The sequence below is a fragment of the Hydra viridissima genome, unplaced genomic scaffold, assembly GCF_058129835.1.
Source record: "Hydra viridissima isolate aposymbiotic clone 2 unplaced genomic scaffold, HvirCarnegie_v1 scaffold_8, whole genome shotgun sequence".
Taxonomy (NCBI): Eukaryota; Metazoa; Cnidaria; class Hydrozoa; order Anthoathecata; family Hydridae; genus Hydra; species Hydra viridissima.
Window position 1 is genome coordinate 9,966,620 of NW_028324307.1, and position 19,406 is coordinate 9,986,025.

General features: G+C 30.5%; 2 protein-coding genes and 1 pseudogene across 3 annotated transcripts in view; all 3 read left to right on the top strand.

Moving 5' to 3' along the window:
- The window catches only part of LOC149884966 (uncharacterized), a 748,071-nt gene that overhangs the window by 109,495 nt on the left and 619,170 nt on the right, over nucleotides 1-19,406 (top strand). The gene's annotated exons all lie outside the window — the stretch shown is intronic.
- Nucleotides 1,805-3,501, top strand: LOC149884977 (uncharacterized; annotated as a pseudogene).
- Nucleotides 4,564-18,974, top strand: LOC149884978 (SCO-spondin-like). 2 transcript variants are annotated; one of them, XM_090095152.1, is made up of 34 exons: nucleotides 4,564-4,828; nucleotides 4,911-5,081; nucleotides 5,468-5,638; nucleotides 6,005-6,175; nucleotides 6,317-6,487; nucleotides 6,656-6,826; nucleotides 6,957-7,127; nucleotides 7,272-7,442; nucleotides 7,546-7,716; nucleotides 8,297-8,452; nucleotides 8,634-8,804; nucleotides 9,065-9,235; nucleotides 9,399-9,569; nucleotides 9,901-10,071; nucleotides 10,212-10,382; nucleotides 11,963-12,133; nucleotides 12,252-12,422; nucleotides 12,542-12,712; nucleotides 12,944-13,114; nucleotides 13,508-13,681; nucleotides 13,858-14,028; nucleotides 14,198-14,368; nucleotides 14,485-14,655; nucleotides 14,766-14,936; nucleotides 15,098-15,268; nucleotides 15,370-15,540; nucleotides 16,315-16,485; nucleotides 16,594-16,764; nucleotides 16,899-17,069; nucleotides 17,152-17,322; nucleotides 17,426-17,599; nucleotides 17,709-17,885; nucleotides 18,329-18,499; nucleotides 18,692-18,974. In XM_090095152.1, the coding sequence occupies exons 2-34, from the start codon at nucleotides 5,042-5,044 to the stop codon at nucleotides 18,883-18,885; spliced, it is 5,532 nt and encodes a 1,843-aa protein (XP_089951278.1). In that variant the 5' UTR covers nucleotides 4,564-4,828; nucleotides 4,911-5,041; the 3' UTR covers nucleotides 18,886-18,974. The 2 variants fall into 2 exon arrangements, with proteins under 2 accessions (XP_089951278.1, XP_089951279.1); XM_090095153.1 differs by lacking the exon at nucleotides 5,468-5,638.

Consider the following 19,406-nt stretch of genomic DNA (forward strand, 5'->3'; position numbering starts at 1 on the left):
AAACTAATATAGCAAAAAAACTGATTCATGCGATCAAAAAATGGATGGATGAAAGAAGAGATCCAATTTTAATGACATTGATCATTTATCTGCAGAGTGGAAATATACCAAGTTCTAACGCTCATTTTAAATATTTATCAAAAAATGCAGCAATATTATTCGCTGTTAAAGTTATGGAACAAATATATCCACAAATTTTTTAAGAAGAGCAAATTAATAATGATTCTACCTCATCTGATGCAGATGATTTAATAGAATTAACATCACCAGTTGCAGTAGGATTGCAAAAAGAACTCAAAATGCAATAAGTTCTATTACAGAACCAAAAAACTGTCATGTTAGCAATCGCAGCGAAATTGATAAATATATTGAATTGAAGAAAGAATTTCGTCAATTGGATTCTTTTAAAAAACGGTCGACAACGCTGGACGTTTTGTATAACGCTTTAATAACAATGCGCCCTACCTCAACAGCTTCTGAAAGAGTATTCTCAACAGCAGGTGCAATTAAAACGAAAAGAAGAACAAGTCTAAATTTCGAAACATTCAATTCTCTTTTATTTTTAAAATATATGTTTTTAGAAAAAAATAATACATATATAAAATAATAAAATCGTGCATAATAAAATATAAAACACTTTTATAATTAGATTATTATTATTTTTTATTTTTTTAATATGTCTTTTAACTTTTTGATAAATTATTCGAGTATTCGATTACTCGAATATTTTTAGATTTTTCTATTTGATATTCGAATAATTGAAAAGCTCGAATAGTTGGATGGTCTATCTTCCAGAGATGCTAAAATTACCGTAAGCAATAACTCGTAGCAAAAATTTAGTGACTTTTAGCGATTTTTGCAATTTTTAAAAATCTTTTACTAAGTTTCGGGACTCGAACGGTGATAAGGCCAAAAACTGAAATGATTCGGGTTTTCGGGCAAAAAAAAAGTTCAATACCCGAACAGGTACCCGATAATTTATCGGTTTCGTTTCCTTAGCTGTCGGTCTCGATAACCCGTTCGATCATTGTCTCGAGTTATCGGGATATCGGGTATTTAACGGGTTTATACCCGAACGGGTTTGGGATCCAAAAATATTTTTGAAATTACCTGTTCGGCGGCCGAACGGGACCCGATGACATTCCCTACTTCAAACATGGCTCACGTACAATTCAATTACTGGTCAATTAAATAAAAGTATGAAGAGCCTTGCATCTACTTTAAACTATGTCTTGGATCGGCTTGTTGTGGAGAAAAACATTTTTTATGAGAGCTAAAAAAAAAATACTTTCAGAAAGTAAAACATTTTTTATGCACTTTAAGTACTTTAGTTGTTTCCTAAAGTAATATTTACACATTTTTTTTATTAGTTAATTTTTATATATCTTTACTAATTTAATCCAAAAATCAATATTTTAGTAAATGGTGGTTTCAGTCAATGGTCTTCTTTTTCTGATTGCTCTTTGACCTGCGGAGATGGGCAAAGAATGCGTCATTGAATGCGTCATGAATGTCAAAGAATGCGTCAAAGAATGCGTTCTCGTCATGGCTTACTATATAACAGGCCTTGCCAACGCGCGGCTTGCGTAAAAAACTGGAGGCAAGATAGTTTTATATTTGAAAAGCTAGAAAACAGTTTTACAAAATAAATACGAGGATGGTTTTTTTGTAACAATAATATTTATATCACATTAATAAATAATTATTATAAAATTATTTAAACAATTTTCATTTAAAATTTTATTTGATAAAATTAATTTAAGTTAAATATATATTTATGCAAAAATTTAATATTTGCATAAAATTTACAATAATCAAACACCCGTCAATATTTTAACTAACTTCCAAATTAAAAAAAAAAAAGTCAGTTGAGAGGTGAAGGATTAAGCAAGGGATTAATTTTAGTATTTAGAAAATGGTTCGTCGATGTTGTGTGACAAATTGCAATGGCAATTATAATCCTCAGAATAGAGTTAAAACATTTAGACTTCCAAGAAACATTGAAGAACGAAAACGTTGGATAGTTACAATACCAAGAGATAATGTTCCTGATACTAATAACACCGTAGTATGTGAAAGACATTGGCCAAAAAATTATTCAACTGTTACTGTTTATAGGAAGCTGAGACCTTGTGATGCTCCGTCAGTATTTGATTGCATAAAGCCAAGCTTAGTTCCTACTGTACCCATGCCACTTAGAAAAACATCAAAAAGTCTTAATAGTGTTCGCTGGCAAGAAGAGGATGAGTTAGCAATATTTAATTCACAAGAAAAAATAGAAAGTATTAATGTTTTATATGAAAAGTTAAAAACTAATGAATTTAATTTTGCTATTATTAATTATTTATGCAATGATATATTATATATTCAGTCTTCAGACTTTTTAAAGGAAAGTGCTATTCCTAGATTTCTTCTTTGCATAAATAAAGATCTCACTTTTGAAGCATTTCATTGTGGAGTTAAAATTAGTGTTATGACTTTATCATCTAACCGAGTTTATATTATGAACAAATTTTCTCATATCCAAGAAGCATTAGGATTTTTAAATTGTTGTGAAAGAACACCCAAAAAAGAAGTTGTATATCAACAAATTTTGTCAATGAATAAAACATGTATTGGGGAAAAAAAGTATCCAGTCGAAACAATTGTGCGAGCATTTGAGTATTTTTCTCTTTCACAATCAGCCTACAATCGCATCAGAGAAGATTTTGAGCTTCCAAGTTTACATACTTTAGGAAGATTTATATCTAAATGTAAATCTTTAGATGATACCACTTATATCAGACATATTTTCTCTAATCTTAGAGATGATAGACAAAAAACATGCATTTTACTTCTTGATGAGGTTTATGTTAAACCAATGTTGCAGTATCATGGTGGCATAGTATTTGGTAAATCAGTTAACAAACCTCAGTTATTAGCAAACACAGTACTGAACTTTTTGGTTGTAACATTGTTTAATGGACCAAAGTTTCTTTACAAAATGTTACCAGTCAGAGAACTTGATGCTGAGTTTCTTTTTGAACAGACAACCCTGATTCTTGATGCAATTAAAAGTAATGGGGGCAATGTTATTGCTATTGTCTGTGATGGTAACAGAGTCAATCAGAAGTTATATAAAAAAAGAAGCATGGTGTACTAAAGACAACATATTTCTTTTATTTGATTATGTTCATTTATTAAAAAGTATACGTAATAACTGGATCACAGAAAAAACTCAAGAATTTGAATTTTATATTGATGGAGAAAAAAAAAAAAAGCACAGTAGGTTGATATTATTAATTTGTACAAGCTTGAAACGAGAAATATTGTTAAAATGTCTAAATTAATGGAAGTTTCTGTTTATCCAAAGGCAATTGAAAGACAAAAAGTTATCACTTGTCTGCAAGTGTTTTGCAATGAAACATTGTCAGCATTAAAAAGTCATCCAGACCTGCATGAAAATGAAGGGACTGGATGACTTTCTAATGCTGACAATAAAAAAAACAGAAAAAGGAAAAAGAGTCAAATTACTAACAAGAGACACTGCTAGTTGTTTAGCTCAGACCTGTTATGGTTTGGTTCAGTTGTCAAAATATCTTTTAGATACAACTCATCAGTATGTATTATTAGGCAACTTTAAAACAGATCCATTAGAAAAGCTCTTTGGAAAATTAAGACAAGGCTCAGGAGGAACTTATTTTATTTCCATTCAACAAGTTCTTGAAAAAGTAACTATATACCGTACAAAGTTGCTATTGAAGTTTGAGAAAAGTTCAGATGTGTTAGCCAATCTAGGTTCAGATCACTCTTGTCCAAAATGTAAATTTTTACCAAGTGAGGGTATTTGCAACGTTGTTGACAATTTACCTGCTCTGTGTGATTCGTTGACTGTTGATATTAAAATTTTATTAGTTTATATTGCTGGGTACATTCGTGAAGATGAAAATCCAGATGACACCTTTTATTTCTATGAAGCGTATGGAATTTTTGTAAAGGACATAAATCGAGGAGGTTTAACAATTCCTGGTGACGAAGTTTGTCAATGGGCAATTTACTGTTACATTCTTTTTTATAAAGTATATAATTACACTTGTCGGTCATCACTGTGTAACCTCCTTATGATGCTATCAGAATTTTATTCATTAGGTATGCAAAGATATCATGGATTAACAATGACAACTATTTTATTTAATAATTACCTCATTCATACAAGGAGCCAAAGCAGAAGATGAGAAAACTCAGCACAAAGTAAAATGCTTGCAATGTTTTTAACAAAAATTGTAAAATAGTGTTTAGTAAAATCTCTAAAAAGCTTGTATTTACTTTTTATTCTCTAAAGATTTTATCTCTTTTTTCTCAAAAATTTATTTTTAATTCTTAAAAAACCCATAAATAAATTTTGTGGTAAATGCTAATATTAAACTATAGAAAAATATAAATCTATATATACTAAATTGTTTAAACATAATTAGTTTTAGATACATTTAGTTAATTTAAAATTGTTATAAATGTTATTTGTTAGTTATATTACAATGTTAGTTATAAACAAAATTAAAAGATAATAATAATAAATTTATCTTTTCACTTTTTATAAGTTACTTTTAGTAGATATATCATACAAATATTATATTAATGCGAAAATCATCTAACTGAGAATGTAAATTACTGTGAAGTAATAAATTTAATCTTGCCTCCAGTTTTTTATGCAAGCCGCACATTGGCAAGGCTTGTTATATAGTAAGCCATGGTTCTCGTACTTGTACAAATCCTCCTCCTGCCTTTGATGGTGCACTGTGTGTGGGGGCTGATTTTCAAACAGAAGCCTGTAATCTGAGGGAATGTCCAGGTTTGAATTTCTCAAAAAATAATTCCCCTTTTGTTTTTGTTCTATTTCAATGTATTTGTGAGAAGATTACTTAAAATTTTAGTAAATGGAGGGCTTACAGAGTGGTCTAATTTTGGACTCTGCTCAAAAGAGTGTGGAGAAGGAACCCAAGAAAGAACAAGAGCCTGCACAAATCCTCCTCCTTCATTTGGTGGAAAGAATTGTGATGGTTCTATGAAAGAATCAAAAGTTTGCAAAATCAAAGAATGCCCAAGTAAAAATTGTTTATACCAGAAAGGAATAATTTATGTAATATATTTTTTCTAGCAGAGTTTTAAAGTATACAAAATATATATATTTCAAATCAACTGTATTTCAGTGTCCAATGTGTACATATTTGTAAACATCAGTATTTGACAAAAATTTTTACTAAGTTTTAAGAGAACCAACCTGTGTTGGTCTGAAAAATACAAATGTTTTATTCCTTGAAAAATTGAAGAGTAGCATTTTGTTATCATTAAGTTACTAAGAATAAAAAATGTTTTTACAGCTGTTTGTTTGTAATCATGGATATTTAAAGATTATTTAGCAAGAATTTTTTAAAATTGTTTTATCTACTATTGACTTTAATAATTTTATCTTATTTTTTTTGCACTTAAGTTAATGGTGGATTTACAAAATGGTCAGAATTTAGCAGTTGCTCTGCTAGCTGTGGCCTAGGAGTTAAACAGCGAATGAGAAGTTGCACAAATCCTGCCCCTGCTTATGAAGGAGCAGATTGCCAAGGAGACTTACAAGAGACAATGTCTTGTAAAACACAAGAATGTCCAGGTTTGTGCTGTTAACTGATGCAAGATTTTTTTTTTCTTTGTGAGTTGTTTTCATTTTTCACCATGTGAACTATTTTAATTTTTCACATTAAAAAAGTTAGTAAAATCTTTTAAGGAACTACACAAAATCTTTCAATATTTCTTGTAGTGTAAGATCTCATAAGATTATTTCTATAATGAGGATGCAGTCCTATAAGTATTTTCATAATGAGTGTAAGATCTTGTAAGATTATATAAGATTTTGGTATTAAAGATATAGTGAAAGTTATAAAAAAAATAAAATTCCAAAATCTTATTTAATCTTTTTAAGTCTTTTGTTTTGTAAGTCTTTCCATACTATTTGTATTACAATAACAAATGCCTTTAGTAAATGGCGGCTTCACAGAGTGGAGTGAATTCAGTAAATGTTCAAGCGAATGTGGTAATGGTGAGCAAATACGTAGGAGATCATGTACCAATCCTTCACCTGCTCATGGAGGGAATGACTGTCAAGGAAGCTTAGATGAAATAAAGTTTTGCAAGATTAAGGAGTGCCCTAGTAAGTATCTTCAAGGAAAAAGGTTTTATTTCTTAAATGTAACTTTCATGGTAACAAATTTAATGTATTTATGTTAAATTATGATAATAAGTTGAAGGAAGAATGACCAATTTGCTCTGTAAAATATAAAATATGTTATAGTCAATGGTGGGTTTTCATCTTGGTCAGCTTTTAGCAGTTGTACAAAATCATGCGGGGGTGGCACAAAGCAGCGTACTCGTTTATGTAATAATCCTGCACCTAGTTTTGGAGGTGTGAATTGTACAGAAACCTTTAAAGAGGATGCTGAATGCAATACTCATCCATGTCCAAGTTAGTTTCAAAAATCCATAATTTTATGCTCTATTTTTTGTAATGTATATTACTTATATATAAATATATGGGTATAAATTTATCTTTAATTAAAATGATTTAAAAAATATATATATTATTTTAAATAAATATGAAGGAATATGTCTGAAATAATATTTTTTCTTGTAGTTGATGGTGGTTTTAGTCAGTGGTCAGATTATGGTATTTGCTCAGAGGAATGTGGAGAAGGTAGTCACAAAAGAACAAGAACTTGCACAAATCCTGAACCAGCCCATGGAGGAAAGGATTGTCAAGGCTCCCAAATTGAAATAAAAATTTGCAAAATAAAAGAGTGTCCAGGTATTGCTTCTCAAAACTCTCTGATAAAAAAAAACTTTCCAAATATTTTACCTTTATGTAATATTACTTTACATTTATACAATATATATTTTGTTAATAACTTTTTAGCTAAATTTATTTTTATTCTCAGTTAATGGAGGCTTTACTCAATGGAGTGATTTCAGTAAGTGTTCACAGGATTGTGGCAATGGAGAACAAACAAGAAAACGATCATGTATTAATCCTACACCTGCTCATGGTGGAGAAGACTGCAAAGGAAGTTTAGAAGAATCTAAAGCTTGTAAAGTCAAGGAGTGTCCGAGTATGTCTTTTTACCTTTTTTTTAAAAAGCTATTTTTCTTTTTTTGGTTTTAATTTAAAACTTTGTTTTCACAAACATTTCTCAAATAAAGTTGTATCAATCAAATAAATAGGGTTATATTTACAATTATATTCTTTGTTTTAGTCAATGGTGGCTTGTCCTTCTGGTCTTCATTTACCAGCTGTTCAAAGTCATGTGGAGGAGGCATTAAAACACGCACAAGAACATGCACTAATCCTGCACCAAACTTTGGTGGTGCAGATTGCTCTGATGTAATGAGTGAAAATGTTCAGTGTAATACTCAACAATGTCCAAGTAAATGATTTTTTCATTAAACTTTGGTGTTAATTAAAATATTTTTGAGAGATATTATTTTCATGTTAAAAAAGAAGCTATTCAGGTTTGAATGGTTTTTTAGTTGATGGAGGAATGAGTCAATGGTCAGACTTCACAGATTGCTCTGAAAAGTGTGGTGTTGGTTCTCAAGAACGCCAAAGAACTTGTACAAATCCCGCACCTTCTTTTGGTGGCAAGCAATGTGGTGGGGAGTTTCTCCAAGTTCAAGAATGCAAAATTAAAGACTGCCCAGGTTAACTTTTTATTTCTCATTCTTTTTTCTGTATAACAAGAATTAATATTTTTTCTTATAACAGAAAAGATTGTAAGATATAAAAATCGCACTGTGTAGTATGAGTGCAGGACCTATTATTTAGCTGTAAATTGAAAGAATAAATTTTTTACTATATGATTTTTGCCTAGTTTTGTTACTTGAATGTTAGCATTTTTCATTAATCTATTGAAAAATGAATTTTTTCAAAAATCTCTACAGTTTAAAAATAATTTTAAAGCAAATAAGGTTTAAAAAAAAAATCTTTATGTTAGCATTTTAACTTTAGTAATGAAATAAAACAAAATTAATCTAAAGTTTTTAATATAAGGGCAGTAGTTTAAAGTATTTTCTTCCTATTATGCTTTTACACGAACTCAATAGTTTCTAATTTCTGTCAGCTCTTTGCTCATTTTAATTCTTTTAAAGTTATCCTTATCAACCATCACTTATCCACTATAATTATATCCACTATAACTTATCCACTCTCACTTATCTGCCATCACTATCCTTGTTATATGGGTTTGTGCATATAATCAGACATTGATTTTTTTTGTTTCAGCAAACAGTGGGTATTCACAATGGTCTGCTTTTAGTGAGTGTTCAAAATCTTGTGGAGTTGGCACCAGATCACGAAATCGAGTATGTGAAAACAAAAAATACGATTGTTCAGGTTTTTCAGAGGAAATTCAGAGTTGTGAAATCAAACCTTGTCCAGGTTATTTTTCATTCTTAACTTTCCAATAAATCAACTTGATCAATTAATAATGATAATATCTGTACTAATTTATGGTATGATATCTGTACTAAATTATGAGAATATTTGTACTAAATTGCAAGTTATTGAAATGCATAATCGGAATTCTCTAAGTTCTTTTAAAAAGACAAAATTTTTTTAGTTAATGGAGGATTTTCAAATTGGGGTGACTTTGATGAGTGTTCTAGTACCTGTGGGCAAGGTATGAAAACAAGAACAAGAACATGTACAAACCCGACTCCCCAAAATGGTGGAATTGGCTGCTTAGGAAGTAGACAAGAGGTTCAGAGTTGCATTGTGCGAGAGTGTCCAGGTTAGTTTTAACTATAGCATATAAAACATGTTTTTATACATATATAAAAACATGTTTTATTTATACAATAATAAAAACACAATCTTTCATTAAGTTTATTTTCAATAAAAGTTTTCTGGTTTTATCTGTTTTTTTAGTTTTATGAACTTTTAATTTTCTATCTTTTGCACTCTTTCTTTCTTTTGTTCTCTTTTACACTCTTTTATTCTCTTCTATTCTACTTAATTCTCTTTTGTTCTAAAAAAGTATTTGTTTTTCAGTAAATGGTGGGTACACAACATGGTCAACTTATTCTGAATGCAGTGAACCATGCAATGCAGGTAAACAAAAAAGAACAAGGATTTGCTCTAACCCTCCCCAAGCTAATGGCGGATTACCTTGCATTGGACCTCCAGAAGATGCACGAACTTGTAACATCCAAAAGTGTGCTAGTATGTTTTTTTTTACAAAATGTTTTACTTACTACTAATATTTTTTGTCTTTATTTGTTAAAGGGTATTGTACTTATTCATATTTTATTAATGGGTTGTTTTTTGTTAGCTAAAAAGATTTAAAAGTTTAATGATTTTTTGCACTAAAATTTTTACTTCATAGTTGATGGAGGTCTCAGTGAATGGTCAATCTTTAGTAGCTGTTCAAAGACATGTGGAGATGGTGTTCAAGAACGCAAACGCACTTGCACTAATCCTATCCCTTCAAATGGTGGAAAAGATTGTGTTGGATCTTTAGTTGAAATCCTCTCTTGCAAAATTCAAGAATGCCCAAGTAAATTTGTTCATTGTTTTATTTTTTCTTTTATTTGTTCATTATTTTATTGTTTTGTTCATTCTTTTATTGTTTTACATGTTCATCATTTTATTTTTTTATTGTTTTACATGTTCATCATTTTATTGTTTAAATGTCTTATTTGTTCATCATTTTATTGTTTAATTGTCTTATTTGTTAATTGTTTTATTATGTTAATTGTACTTAAAAAGTTGTTTTAATAAAAGTTATTATTTTTTTTTAATTTTTTTTTTTTTTATCAATATTCTTTATGAAATGCATTTTATGAATGATGAATTAAGTTTATAAAGATTGTTTTAAAAATATTTAGTTGATGGTAGATTTGGAGAATGGTCAGATTTTAGTGAATGTTCTGAAAAATGTGGTCCTGGAGTACAATCTAGAAAGCGAGAATGTAACAACCCTGTGCCAGCATTTGGTGGTAAAGTGTGTGTAGGGGAAGCTACTCAACAACGCGAATGTAAGCTACAAGAGTGTCCAGGTATGTAAATTGACATTTAAATAATTGGTAAAGGTGCATGTAATATAATTGTGTAAATGAGTATAACATAGAGGATTTATTATTTATCATTATTGGATTTAATAAGTTTGATTTACATGTGTAAGTTTCGGTTTTTATAGTTAATGGTGGTTTTACAAGTTGGTCAAGTTATTCAGAATGTACAGAACCTTGTAATGGGGGATATCAGCGCCGGTTCAGAACTTGCACTAACCCTTCTCCAGCTCATGGAGGGCTTCCTTGTAATGGACCAGTTGAAGACAGAAAAAGTTGCAACATTCAGAAGTGCCCAAGTAAAATTTCTGTACTAAATTTTTTGAACTATAAATGTACAAGTTGTTTTTTTTTTTTTTTTTTTTTTTATAATTTTCTACTTAATCCATTTCTTTTAATTTTACTTAATCCATTTCTTTTAATTTTACTTAATCCATTTCTAATTTTTCATACATTACGCATGCTGAGGCACATAATTTTTCATACATTACGCATGCTGAGGCACATAATTTTTCATACATTATGCATGCTGAGGCACAATTTTTCATACATTATGCTTGCACATAATTTTTCATACATTACGCTAACACATGTAATTTTTCATACATTACACATGATTACACATGTAATGTGTGTCTACTGACAAGAAGCCACATTAAGGATATAAGCTCCCAAGTAGATTTGACTAGATAATAAACAATTTCTTAAGTTTTAGTTTCCCAATTTTTTTAAGATAAAAGCCTAGAGTTTCACTTGGTCTTTCTCCTTCATGCACAAATTTAAAATCAAATGTATTTTAAATTTGTGTATAAAGAAAAAAGACCCAAAAAAACTAGTGGCCATTTGGATAGTAAATTGATTTATACCAGTAAACCTGTATAAAAGAATTTGTTTTTCAACTGAAGTATAGTAAAAAACAGGTTAAACTTACTGGACCTTTTGTTTTTAAATTTGCAAAGAAGCCATTTACCTCTGAAAATAACAGAACTTATTTAGAGCCAAAAAGTAAAAAATCTGGACAATTATCCAGTGTCATTTTCTTGTGTGATCCGATAAACTGTTATGATTTGAAATGTTTCAGTATTATTGCTGATTTGGGACATCTTGATTGTATTAGAGACACAAATCAACCTATCCAAAGAAAAACTATGGAAAATAAGATTATCCCTTTTGCAGAAGACAGCCTTTGTGACTGACTTACCAACAAGATAATGATCCCAGTAGAGAGCTAATTCTAATAAAGCTCTCTTCCTTGACCAAATAATATATTTGACTTATGTCAAACCAATTTATTCCAATATTCTCCTCAGCTAAATACCATTAATACCATCTATGATAAACAACTTGATGATGTTGACTTGATGTAAGACATTCAATAGTATCAATCAACTTTGCATAAATTAAAGTGGCTTGGAATTTGTTTCCATGAGGTAAAATCAATAAGCTAACTAATTCAATGCCAAGACCTACCTAGAAGTTTTAAGTTCTTTTTTTATAAATCTTTTGTTTATTTCCTTTTTTAGAATCTTACATTTATCTTTTTTAGTCATAAAAAATCAAAATAATATATATATATATATATATATATATATATATATATATATATATATATATATATATATATATATATATATATATATATATATATATATATATACAAGTATTATTTTTTGTTTTTATACTATAAATTACATGAACTTTAAAAATTTTCTAAAAAAAGTAAAATAATAGTTGCTTCAAAAATATTTTTTTGTAATTTAGGAAAGTGTTCCCTAAGTTTTCAGGGATGGTTTGTAAATAGAAACTTAAGTTTTATGTAAAAAAGAATTCAAACAATTTACTGCTTTCTTACTTTTTCTTTAACTATTTTTTGATTTAGTCAATGGAAATTTCACTCCATGGTCTGAGTTCAGTGCATGTTCTAGCACTTGTGGCGATGGTTTTCAAAAACGTAAGCGGACATGCACAAATCCTCCTCCTTCATTTGGTGGAGTAGACTGTGTTGGTTCTTCTGAGGAATCAATTACTTGTAAAATTAAAGAATGTCCAGGTTTATTATTAAGCTGTTTATTTGTTAATTAAAATGACAAAATGATACACATACTGTATGAATGTATATATTGTGTTTGTATATGAATGAGTCTGTGTGAATGTTTATACATTTTCAGTTGATGGAGGGTTCTCAAAGTGGAGTGACTTTAGTGAATGCTCCAAAAGTTGTGGGGAAGGTATTAGACAAGCAACAAGGACATGTTCAAATCCTGAACCTAAATTTGGTGGCAAACTTTGCGTTGGAGAATTTGTTCAAAGTCAATTGTGTAATCTCAAAGAATGTCCTGGTATATTCGTTTTATATTTTCATTTATATTTTTTCACATTTATTTTTTCTCAAAGATATTTTTGTTTAAATATCTTTTCATATCTTAAACTATCTTAAATAAGAATGTTTTTATTCAAGTTGATGGTGGTTATGGTCAATGGTCTGATTACTCTGCATGTTCTTCTCCTTGTAATGGTGGAAAACAATCTAGAACTCGTTCATGTACTAATCCAGCTCCTAGACATGGAGGTGAACCTTGTTTTGGGCCAGATTTTGATTCAAAAAGTTGCAATATTCATTTATGTCCAGGTATTATTTTATAATTTGTGCTCTTGTTAAGTTATTATTTAAACACTTTTAAAAAAATTATAGGAAAATATATAATATATTGGTTTTATAAAAATCTCTTAAAAGAGTTTATTTATTTTGATTGTTTAGATAAATTTTAAAAGGTTTTAAAAGTTTTCAAAAAAAGAAATTAATTATCAAAAAAAGGCCAGATAAAAGATAACACCAATAAAATTTTATCTTAAAATTTAGTGCATGGTGGCTTTACTCAATGGTCAGATTTCAGTGTCTGTTCCAAATCATGTGGCGTAGGAAATAAAGTTCGAATACGCTCATGCTCCAATCCAACACCAGCTAATGGTGGAAGCAGCTGTGTTGGACCAATAGAAGAAGTTGCATACTGTATACTAAGACAATGCCCAGGTTGCTATAAATTTATATATATATATATATATATATATATATATATATATATATATATATATATATATATATATATATATTTGTGTGTGTGTGTGTGTGTGTGTGTGTACATGTAAAAATAAAATATTTTTATGATTTTTATATTCTATTGTGTAAAGACAATAAAGAAAATTGACTTAAACTGGAAATCAAATTAATTTATTATAGCCAAATGATAATTTAAAATAAAAAAAAAAAAAAGTAGTTGCTAAATCTAACAAAAAGTAGATAAGTGTCCTAGTTCCTCTAATTTTGCTGTTTTCTGTTATATTCTGTTATATTGGTAGTATTTAATATTTAATTGATAAAAGTTTAAAAAAAGAAATTATGAAATTTATATTTCTTACACTTTAGTGGATGGAGGTTTAGGCGAATGGTCTGATTTTACAGAATGCTCCGCTTCATGTGGTTTTGGTAGTCAATCACGTACACGCCCATGTAACAAGCCTGTGCCTGCTTTTGGTGGCAAAGATTGCTCTGACTTAATAAGCACTCAACACCGGGAATGCAAAGTTAGAGAATGCCCTGGTAATTTTACTAAAATTTGGTATTATCTTTTGATAACATTGTTTGTATGACAGCATGTAATAAAATTGTTTTATAACATGATAAAATGAATTTGCTACTTTAATTTTGTTTAACTGAATGTCTTATTCAAAAAAAATTGTAAACATAGTAAAGCTTTAACATTTTAATTCTATTAGTCAATGGTGGATTGAGTGATTGGTCATTATTCTCTGACTGTTCAGAACCTTGCGGCTTAGGTAGTCAATATCGTACTAGAACTTGTACTAATCCTGCCCCAAAGAATGGTGGTTTAGGTTGTACTGGTCATCTAACTGAGTCAATTAGTTGTTCTTTAAAACCTTGTCCAGGTTACTTATTTTTTCATAATAAAAAGTAGTAAAAAATATCTTCCTTAGATATATTATTTTTGTTTTATAATTAAATCAAAATATGTAATAAATGTTTGTATATTGCTCATAAATTATTTTTCTATAAACATATTTTTTCATATAAATATAATACATTTAAATTATTTAGTTAATGGTGGGTTTACGCAATGGTCAGAATATAGCACTTGTTCTAGTTCTTGTGGAAGTGGAATTGTCCAGCGGAAAAGATCTTGTACTAATCCATCACCTGCTCATGGAGGAAGAGATTGTTTTGGACCAACATTGGATAGTAGAACTTGCAAACTAAGAGATTGCTCAAGTAAAAATTTGCATTTATTTTTTTTTATTATTGCAAGAATTTTTTCTTTTTAATGATACTTAGATCAACAAATATTATTAACTTAATTCATAAAGGCCAATCTATTATTATCTTAGTAAATGGAGGATTCAGTGAATGGTCAGCATTCTCTACATGTTCTGAACCATGTGGACCTGGGAAACAACATAGAGTACGTTATTGTACAAATCCAGCCCCATCATTTGGAGGAAGCGACTGTCTTGGCAACAGTCAAGAAACAATATCATGCAAAATTAAGGAATGCCCTAGTACTGATTTTATTTGTTTTCATTTTTAAAATGCTTTTTCAGTGCATAAAAATCAGATCTTTTGTATATTTAAAAGCAAGATATTAAAAACAGGGTCATTAATCTCATAGTAAATGGAGGATTATCTTTATGGACTGAGTTCAGTGCATGCTCTGAAACTTGTGGCAATGGAAAAACAACCAGATTTCGAACATGTACAAATCCCCTCCCACAACATGGTGGCAGTGATTGCATTGAACCATTAAGTGAGGTGAAGGATTGCAAGTTAAGGGAATGTCCAAGTTAGTTTTTGTCCCTTACTAGTATTTATAATTGTGTTGATATGATAACTATAGCAAACAAAAACATTTTTTCTATTAAAAGTGTAAAAAATTTTGTTATTAAAATCTAAACTTTTTATTATTTTTGGTTTTAATCATTTATTAAAACTAAATTTTTTTAGTTGATGGTAACTGGGGACCGTTCTCTGCCTTCAGTGATTGTTCAATGTCATGTAATGTTGGCAAGCAACAGCGACAGCGGGAATGTAATAGCCCAGTTCCCCAGTATGGGGGCAAAGCTTGCAGTGGAAATGCAGTTGAGGAAAAATCCTGTAATGCATTCCCATGCCCTGGTAAATGCTAAATATTGTTTATATTAGGTGTTTATACATGGCTGGTTTTTTTAGATAATGCAAATAAAACAGTTGGTAATGAGATTTTTTGTTCTCTTTAGTTAATGGTGATGTTTCAGAATGGGGTGCTTTTGGATTGTGCTCCAAGAGTTGTGGAATTGGGGAGCAAACCAGGTTCAGGTTTTGTACAAATCCAGCTCCAAGACATGGGGGAAAGAATTGCACAAATTCTTTAGTAGACACTATAACATGTAAAATTAAAGAATGTCCAGGTAGGTTATTGGAATTTTTGCCTTTCTTTGATAATATCTACTTTTTTGCTTTTACGTTTTATGTGTTAAAAATAGTCCTAGAGGCCATGTTTAGAACTATATCCAAAAGATGCCTCATCATTGACACTATTGAATAAAAAGACTTGAAAAAAGTAAAAAAATTTAAGTTATCAAAAAGAAAGGCCTGCCAATTATTCTGTTCTCTGATGGGAGGCTTTTTACTGTGGGTTCTGTTTCTAACAGTAGGATTGATTGGTATTCTAAATTTTCATCAACTCTGGTGTCAAAATCTTGGAGAAGAAGCATGATAGGCCATGAATCAGTCTTACCTATCCTCCTGATGCTAATAGTTTGTTCCAACAAGTTTCTGAGAAAAAATCTTTGTTTCCCAATTTCCAAATTTAAATTCACTTAATTACTGGGCATACATTGAGTAAAAGACCTGTGCATCTCCTCACAGTAGTGTAATTACCCTGAAGGTTTTGATTGACACCATGTCCAACAAATATGTCAAGTAGACCTGCAATTAATTTAGGGCCAGCATCAAGGCGGTAATAAATGCCAACTGGTCTTGTTATGCAACATTTAAAATTCATACCAAAAATCAATGAAATAATAATTTTTTTTTGCTTGAAATATTAGGTTGTTTGAAATTTCTTATCATTTGGGTTCGTGTAAATTTTATATTTACATGCTCTACAGTCTAATAGAAAAGATTTTTTAATGCAATATAAGTCGTTTTTAAAATGAAAAGTATTTAACTTTGCTGTTTAGTTGATGGTGCTTTTACACAATGGTCAGACTATAATGCATGCTCTAAATCATGTGGGGCTGGTACTCAAACCCGCATAAGATCTTGTACAAATCCATCTCCTGCTTTTGGTGGACTTTCTTGTGTAGGACCTGTAGTAGATACAAGATCTTGTGAGCTAAAAGAATGCCCCAGTATGTCTTTGTTATTAAGTATTTTGTGTTATTAATTGATCTGAAATATTTTGGTTTGTTTTGTTAACCAGTTTTAATTTCAATACTCCAATTTCATTTGTTTAAAAGTTGATGGCCAGTGGAGCGTCTGGGGTGATTATAATGATTGTAGTTTAACATGTGGAGGTGGAACTCAAACTGCAAAGCGTGTTTGCAATAATCCTTCACCAAAATTTGGTGGAGCTGATTGTGTGGGAATAAGTTCCAATGTTCGTTCATGTAATATTCTTCCATGCCCTGGTAACAATTTTTTACAATAGCTTTAGATATGGACAATATTTTTATTTTGAAATATTTCATTTTCTTTGTATCTCTATCAATGATTTAAAAGTTGTATTAACAATGAATCATATGAATCAAAATTTACATTTAAGTTGATGGCGGTTTTACATCTTGGTCTGCATATGGAGAGTGCACAACATCTTGTGGTATTGGTATGCAATTCAGAAAAAGAACTTGTGACTCTCCTGCACCAAGTTTTGGTGGCAAGCCATGCTTTGGACCTACATTTGATGGTAGATCTTGTATGCTGAAAGAATGTCCAAGTAAATGTTTTATTAATAGTATTTGAACCTTTCTCGGTTTGCATTATAGTTTTATCTTATAAAGAGTTTTTTGTTTGTTCAGTAAATGGTGGTTTAACTGAATGGAGTGACTTCAGCCTGTGTAGTCAAACGTGTGGTGTTGGCTATCAAGTGTCAACACGAACATGCACAAAACCCCTACCCCAACACGGAGGTAAACCATGTGAAGGAGATGTAGTTTATCGGAAAACATGCAAACTGACAGACTGTGCAGGTTCATTTAAGTTTTTACCCTACTCTGAAGAAATTTAGTTCATTTTATAGTGTTTTATCCAGTACACAAGTAATGTTATATCCATATTACGTTTTTATTACAGTAAATGGAAACTGGGGTTCATGGGGAAGTTTTTCTCCTTGTTCTGAAACTTGCAAAGGCGGTATACAACGAAGATCAAGGCAGTGTAATAATCCAGCTCCTGCATACAACGGTGCACAATGCCCAGGTTCTAACATTGAAGATCAAGCCTGTAACGAAAATAAAGATTGCCCTGGTGAGCGATGTTTCAACAACTGTTCCATTCTCTTTTATTACCCCATTTTTAAAATGTGAGCTGTGTGTGTGTCTAGAAATATTTTAGAGTTTAATGTCGTCTTTTACAGTTAACGGAGAGTGGGGTTCATGGTCATCGTATGGTGATTGCAGTCATTCTTGTGGCATAGGTGGTGCCCGCTCTAGAAAAAGAGAGTGTAACAATCCTGCACCATCTGGAGGCGGTGCAAGCTGCGAAGGATCAAGCGTTATGTTTGAAGTTTGCAATACTCGAGTTAGCTGTCCAGGTAAATGTTTTTATTTTTTAGCATATTGCAAACTTCTTTGTGAGGACTTCAGTGTTCATTTTTTTGTAACTGGAGTGATAGCATCTGCGCATTCATAAATTTTCAAGACTTTTTTCTTGTACCGACACAAAATTAGTTATCTTAAGAACTGAGATAGAGATACAAAGCTTCAGTCTTGGATTCAATTACGTATGAAAATTAATTCTACAATTTGCCCCCTGTTTTTTTTTGTTGTTGTTGCTATCAATAATTGTTTTTTTTTAAATGATTGTTTCTATAGAATTTGAATGTAACAACTGTATTTCACCTGCATTGTGGATTTATTTGTTTTTTGTTCCCCAAATTTATATTACAAAAACTATAAACTAAAAAATTTACTAATGTTTCCAAAAAAACATTTTTAAACATTAGTAAAGTGTTTTTGCTAATAACTTTACATTTAGTAAACGGTGAATGGAGCAGCTGGAGTTCATATTCAGCTTGTACACTGACGTGTGGCGGTGGTACGCAGCAAAGAAACAGGTATTGCAACAACCCCGCTCCTGCTTATGGTGGCAATTCATGCCCTGGTAACAGTATAGAAACAACCAAGTGTAATGTTGCTCCTTGTACAGGTTTTTGAATTTGAATTTTGATTTTTTTTTGTACTTTTACATTACCGTTAAAAAAGTTAAAATCTGCAATTGTACTAATTCATTTCACTTAATTGCGAGTATCAACTATTTGTTAAATAGATAGGTTTGTTAACACATTATTTTTGAATTACAGAGAGCTTTTAAATTAACTATCCGCAACTTTTCTTACAGAATGGTCATCGTGGAGTGAATGGAGTCCATGCAGTCGAACTTGCGGAGGAGGCGCGCAATTTCGCACCCGCGTTTGTCCCACATCGAACTGCGTTGGCTCTGGGACCTTCGTTCAAGTATGTAACGTCGAAGAATGCCCTTCTAAGATCTTCAACTTCTTTGATATCAAGAATTGGTTCGGAAAGGGAAAGTAACTTGTGCGAAAAAAAAACATTAAACTTTTTCTTTTACTTTTCATTTTGTACTTTTTTTTTAATAATAAAACTCGATTCATTGTTGCGAATTTGCATTTGAGTTTGACACATAATTAGGACTGGGTAAATAAAAGCCATAAAAAAAGTTGAAACGTGATAAGTTCAAGGCGGATAGTTTTCATATTTTATATGTTTGTCAGCTTGGAAAATTTAAGCTTGTAACTCGTTCCCGTGAAAAAAAGTGTCATTAAGGAGATCATTTTACGATCTTAACCACAAACAGAGAGATTTATAAATTTATATATATATATATATATATATATATATATATATATATATATATATATATATATATAGAAGATACAGCGAAGGATGACAACTTTGTTGGTAAATAAAGTTTCATACCGGCGTGCCGGCAATCATCAGCCAAAATACATAATGAAAAAAACGTTACAAAAAGAGAACATTAAAGAAAAACGAAAAAACCGTTAAAAATGTCGTTAAAAAAGAATTGCTCTTAT

What these genes read in the sequence shown, in the direction of transcription:
- LOC149884978 (XM_090095152.1), top strand. Translation starts at nt 5,042, where the DNA reads ATGAAAGAATCAAAAGTTTGCAAAATCAAAGAATGCCCAA. An exon ending in CATTGTGCGAGAGTGTCCAG is followed by an intron (nt 8,805 to 9,064) that starts GTTAGTTTTAAC and finishes TTTGTTTTTCAG; the next exon opens with TAAATGGTGGGTACACAACA. An exon ending in TAATGCATTCCCATGCCCTG is followed by an intron (nt 15,269 to 15,369) that starts GTAAATGCTAAA and finishes TGTTCTCTTTAG; the next exon opens with TTAATGGTGATGTTTCAGAA.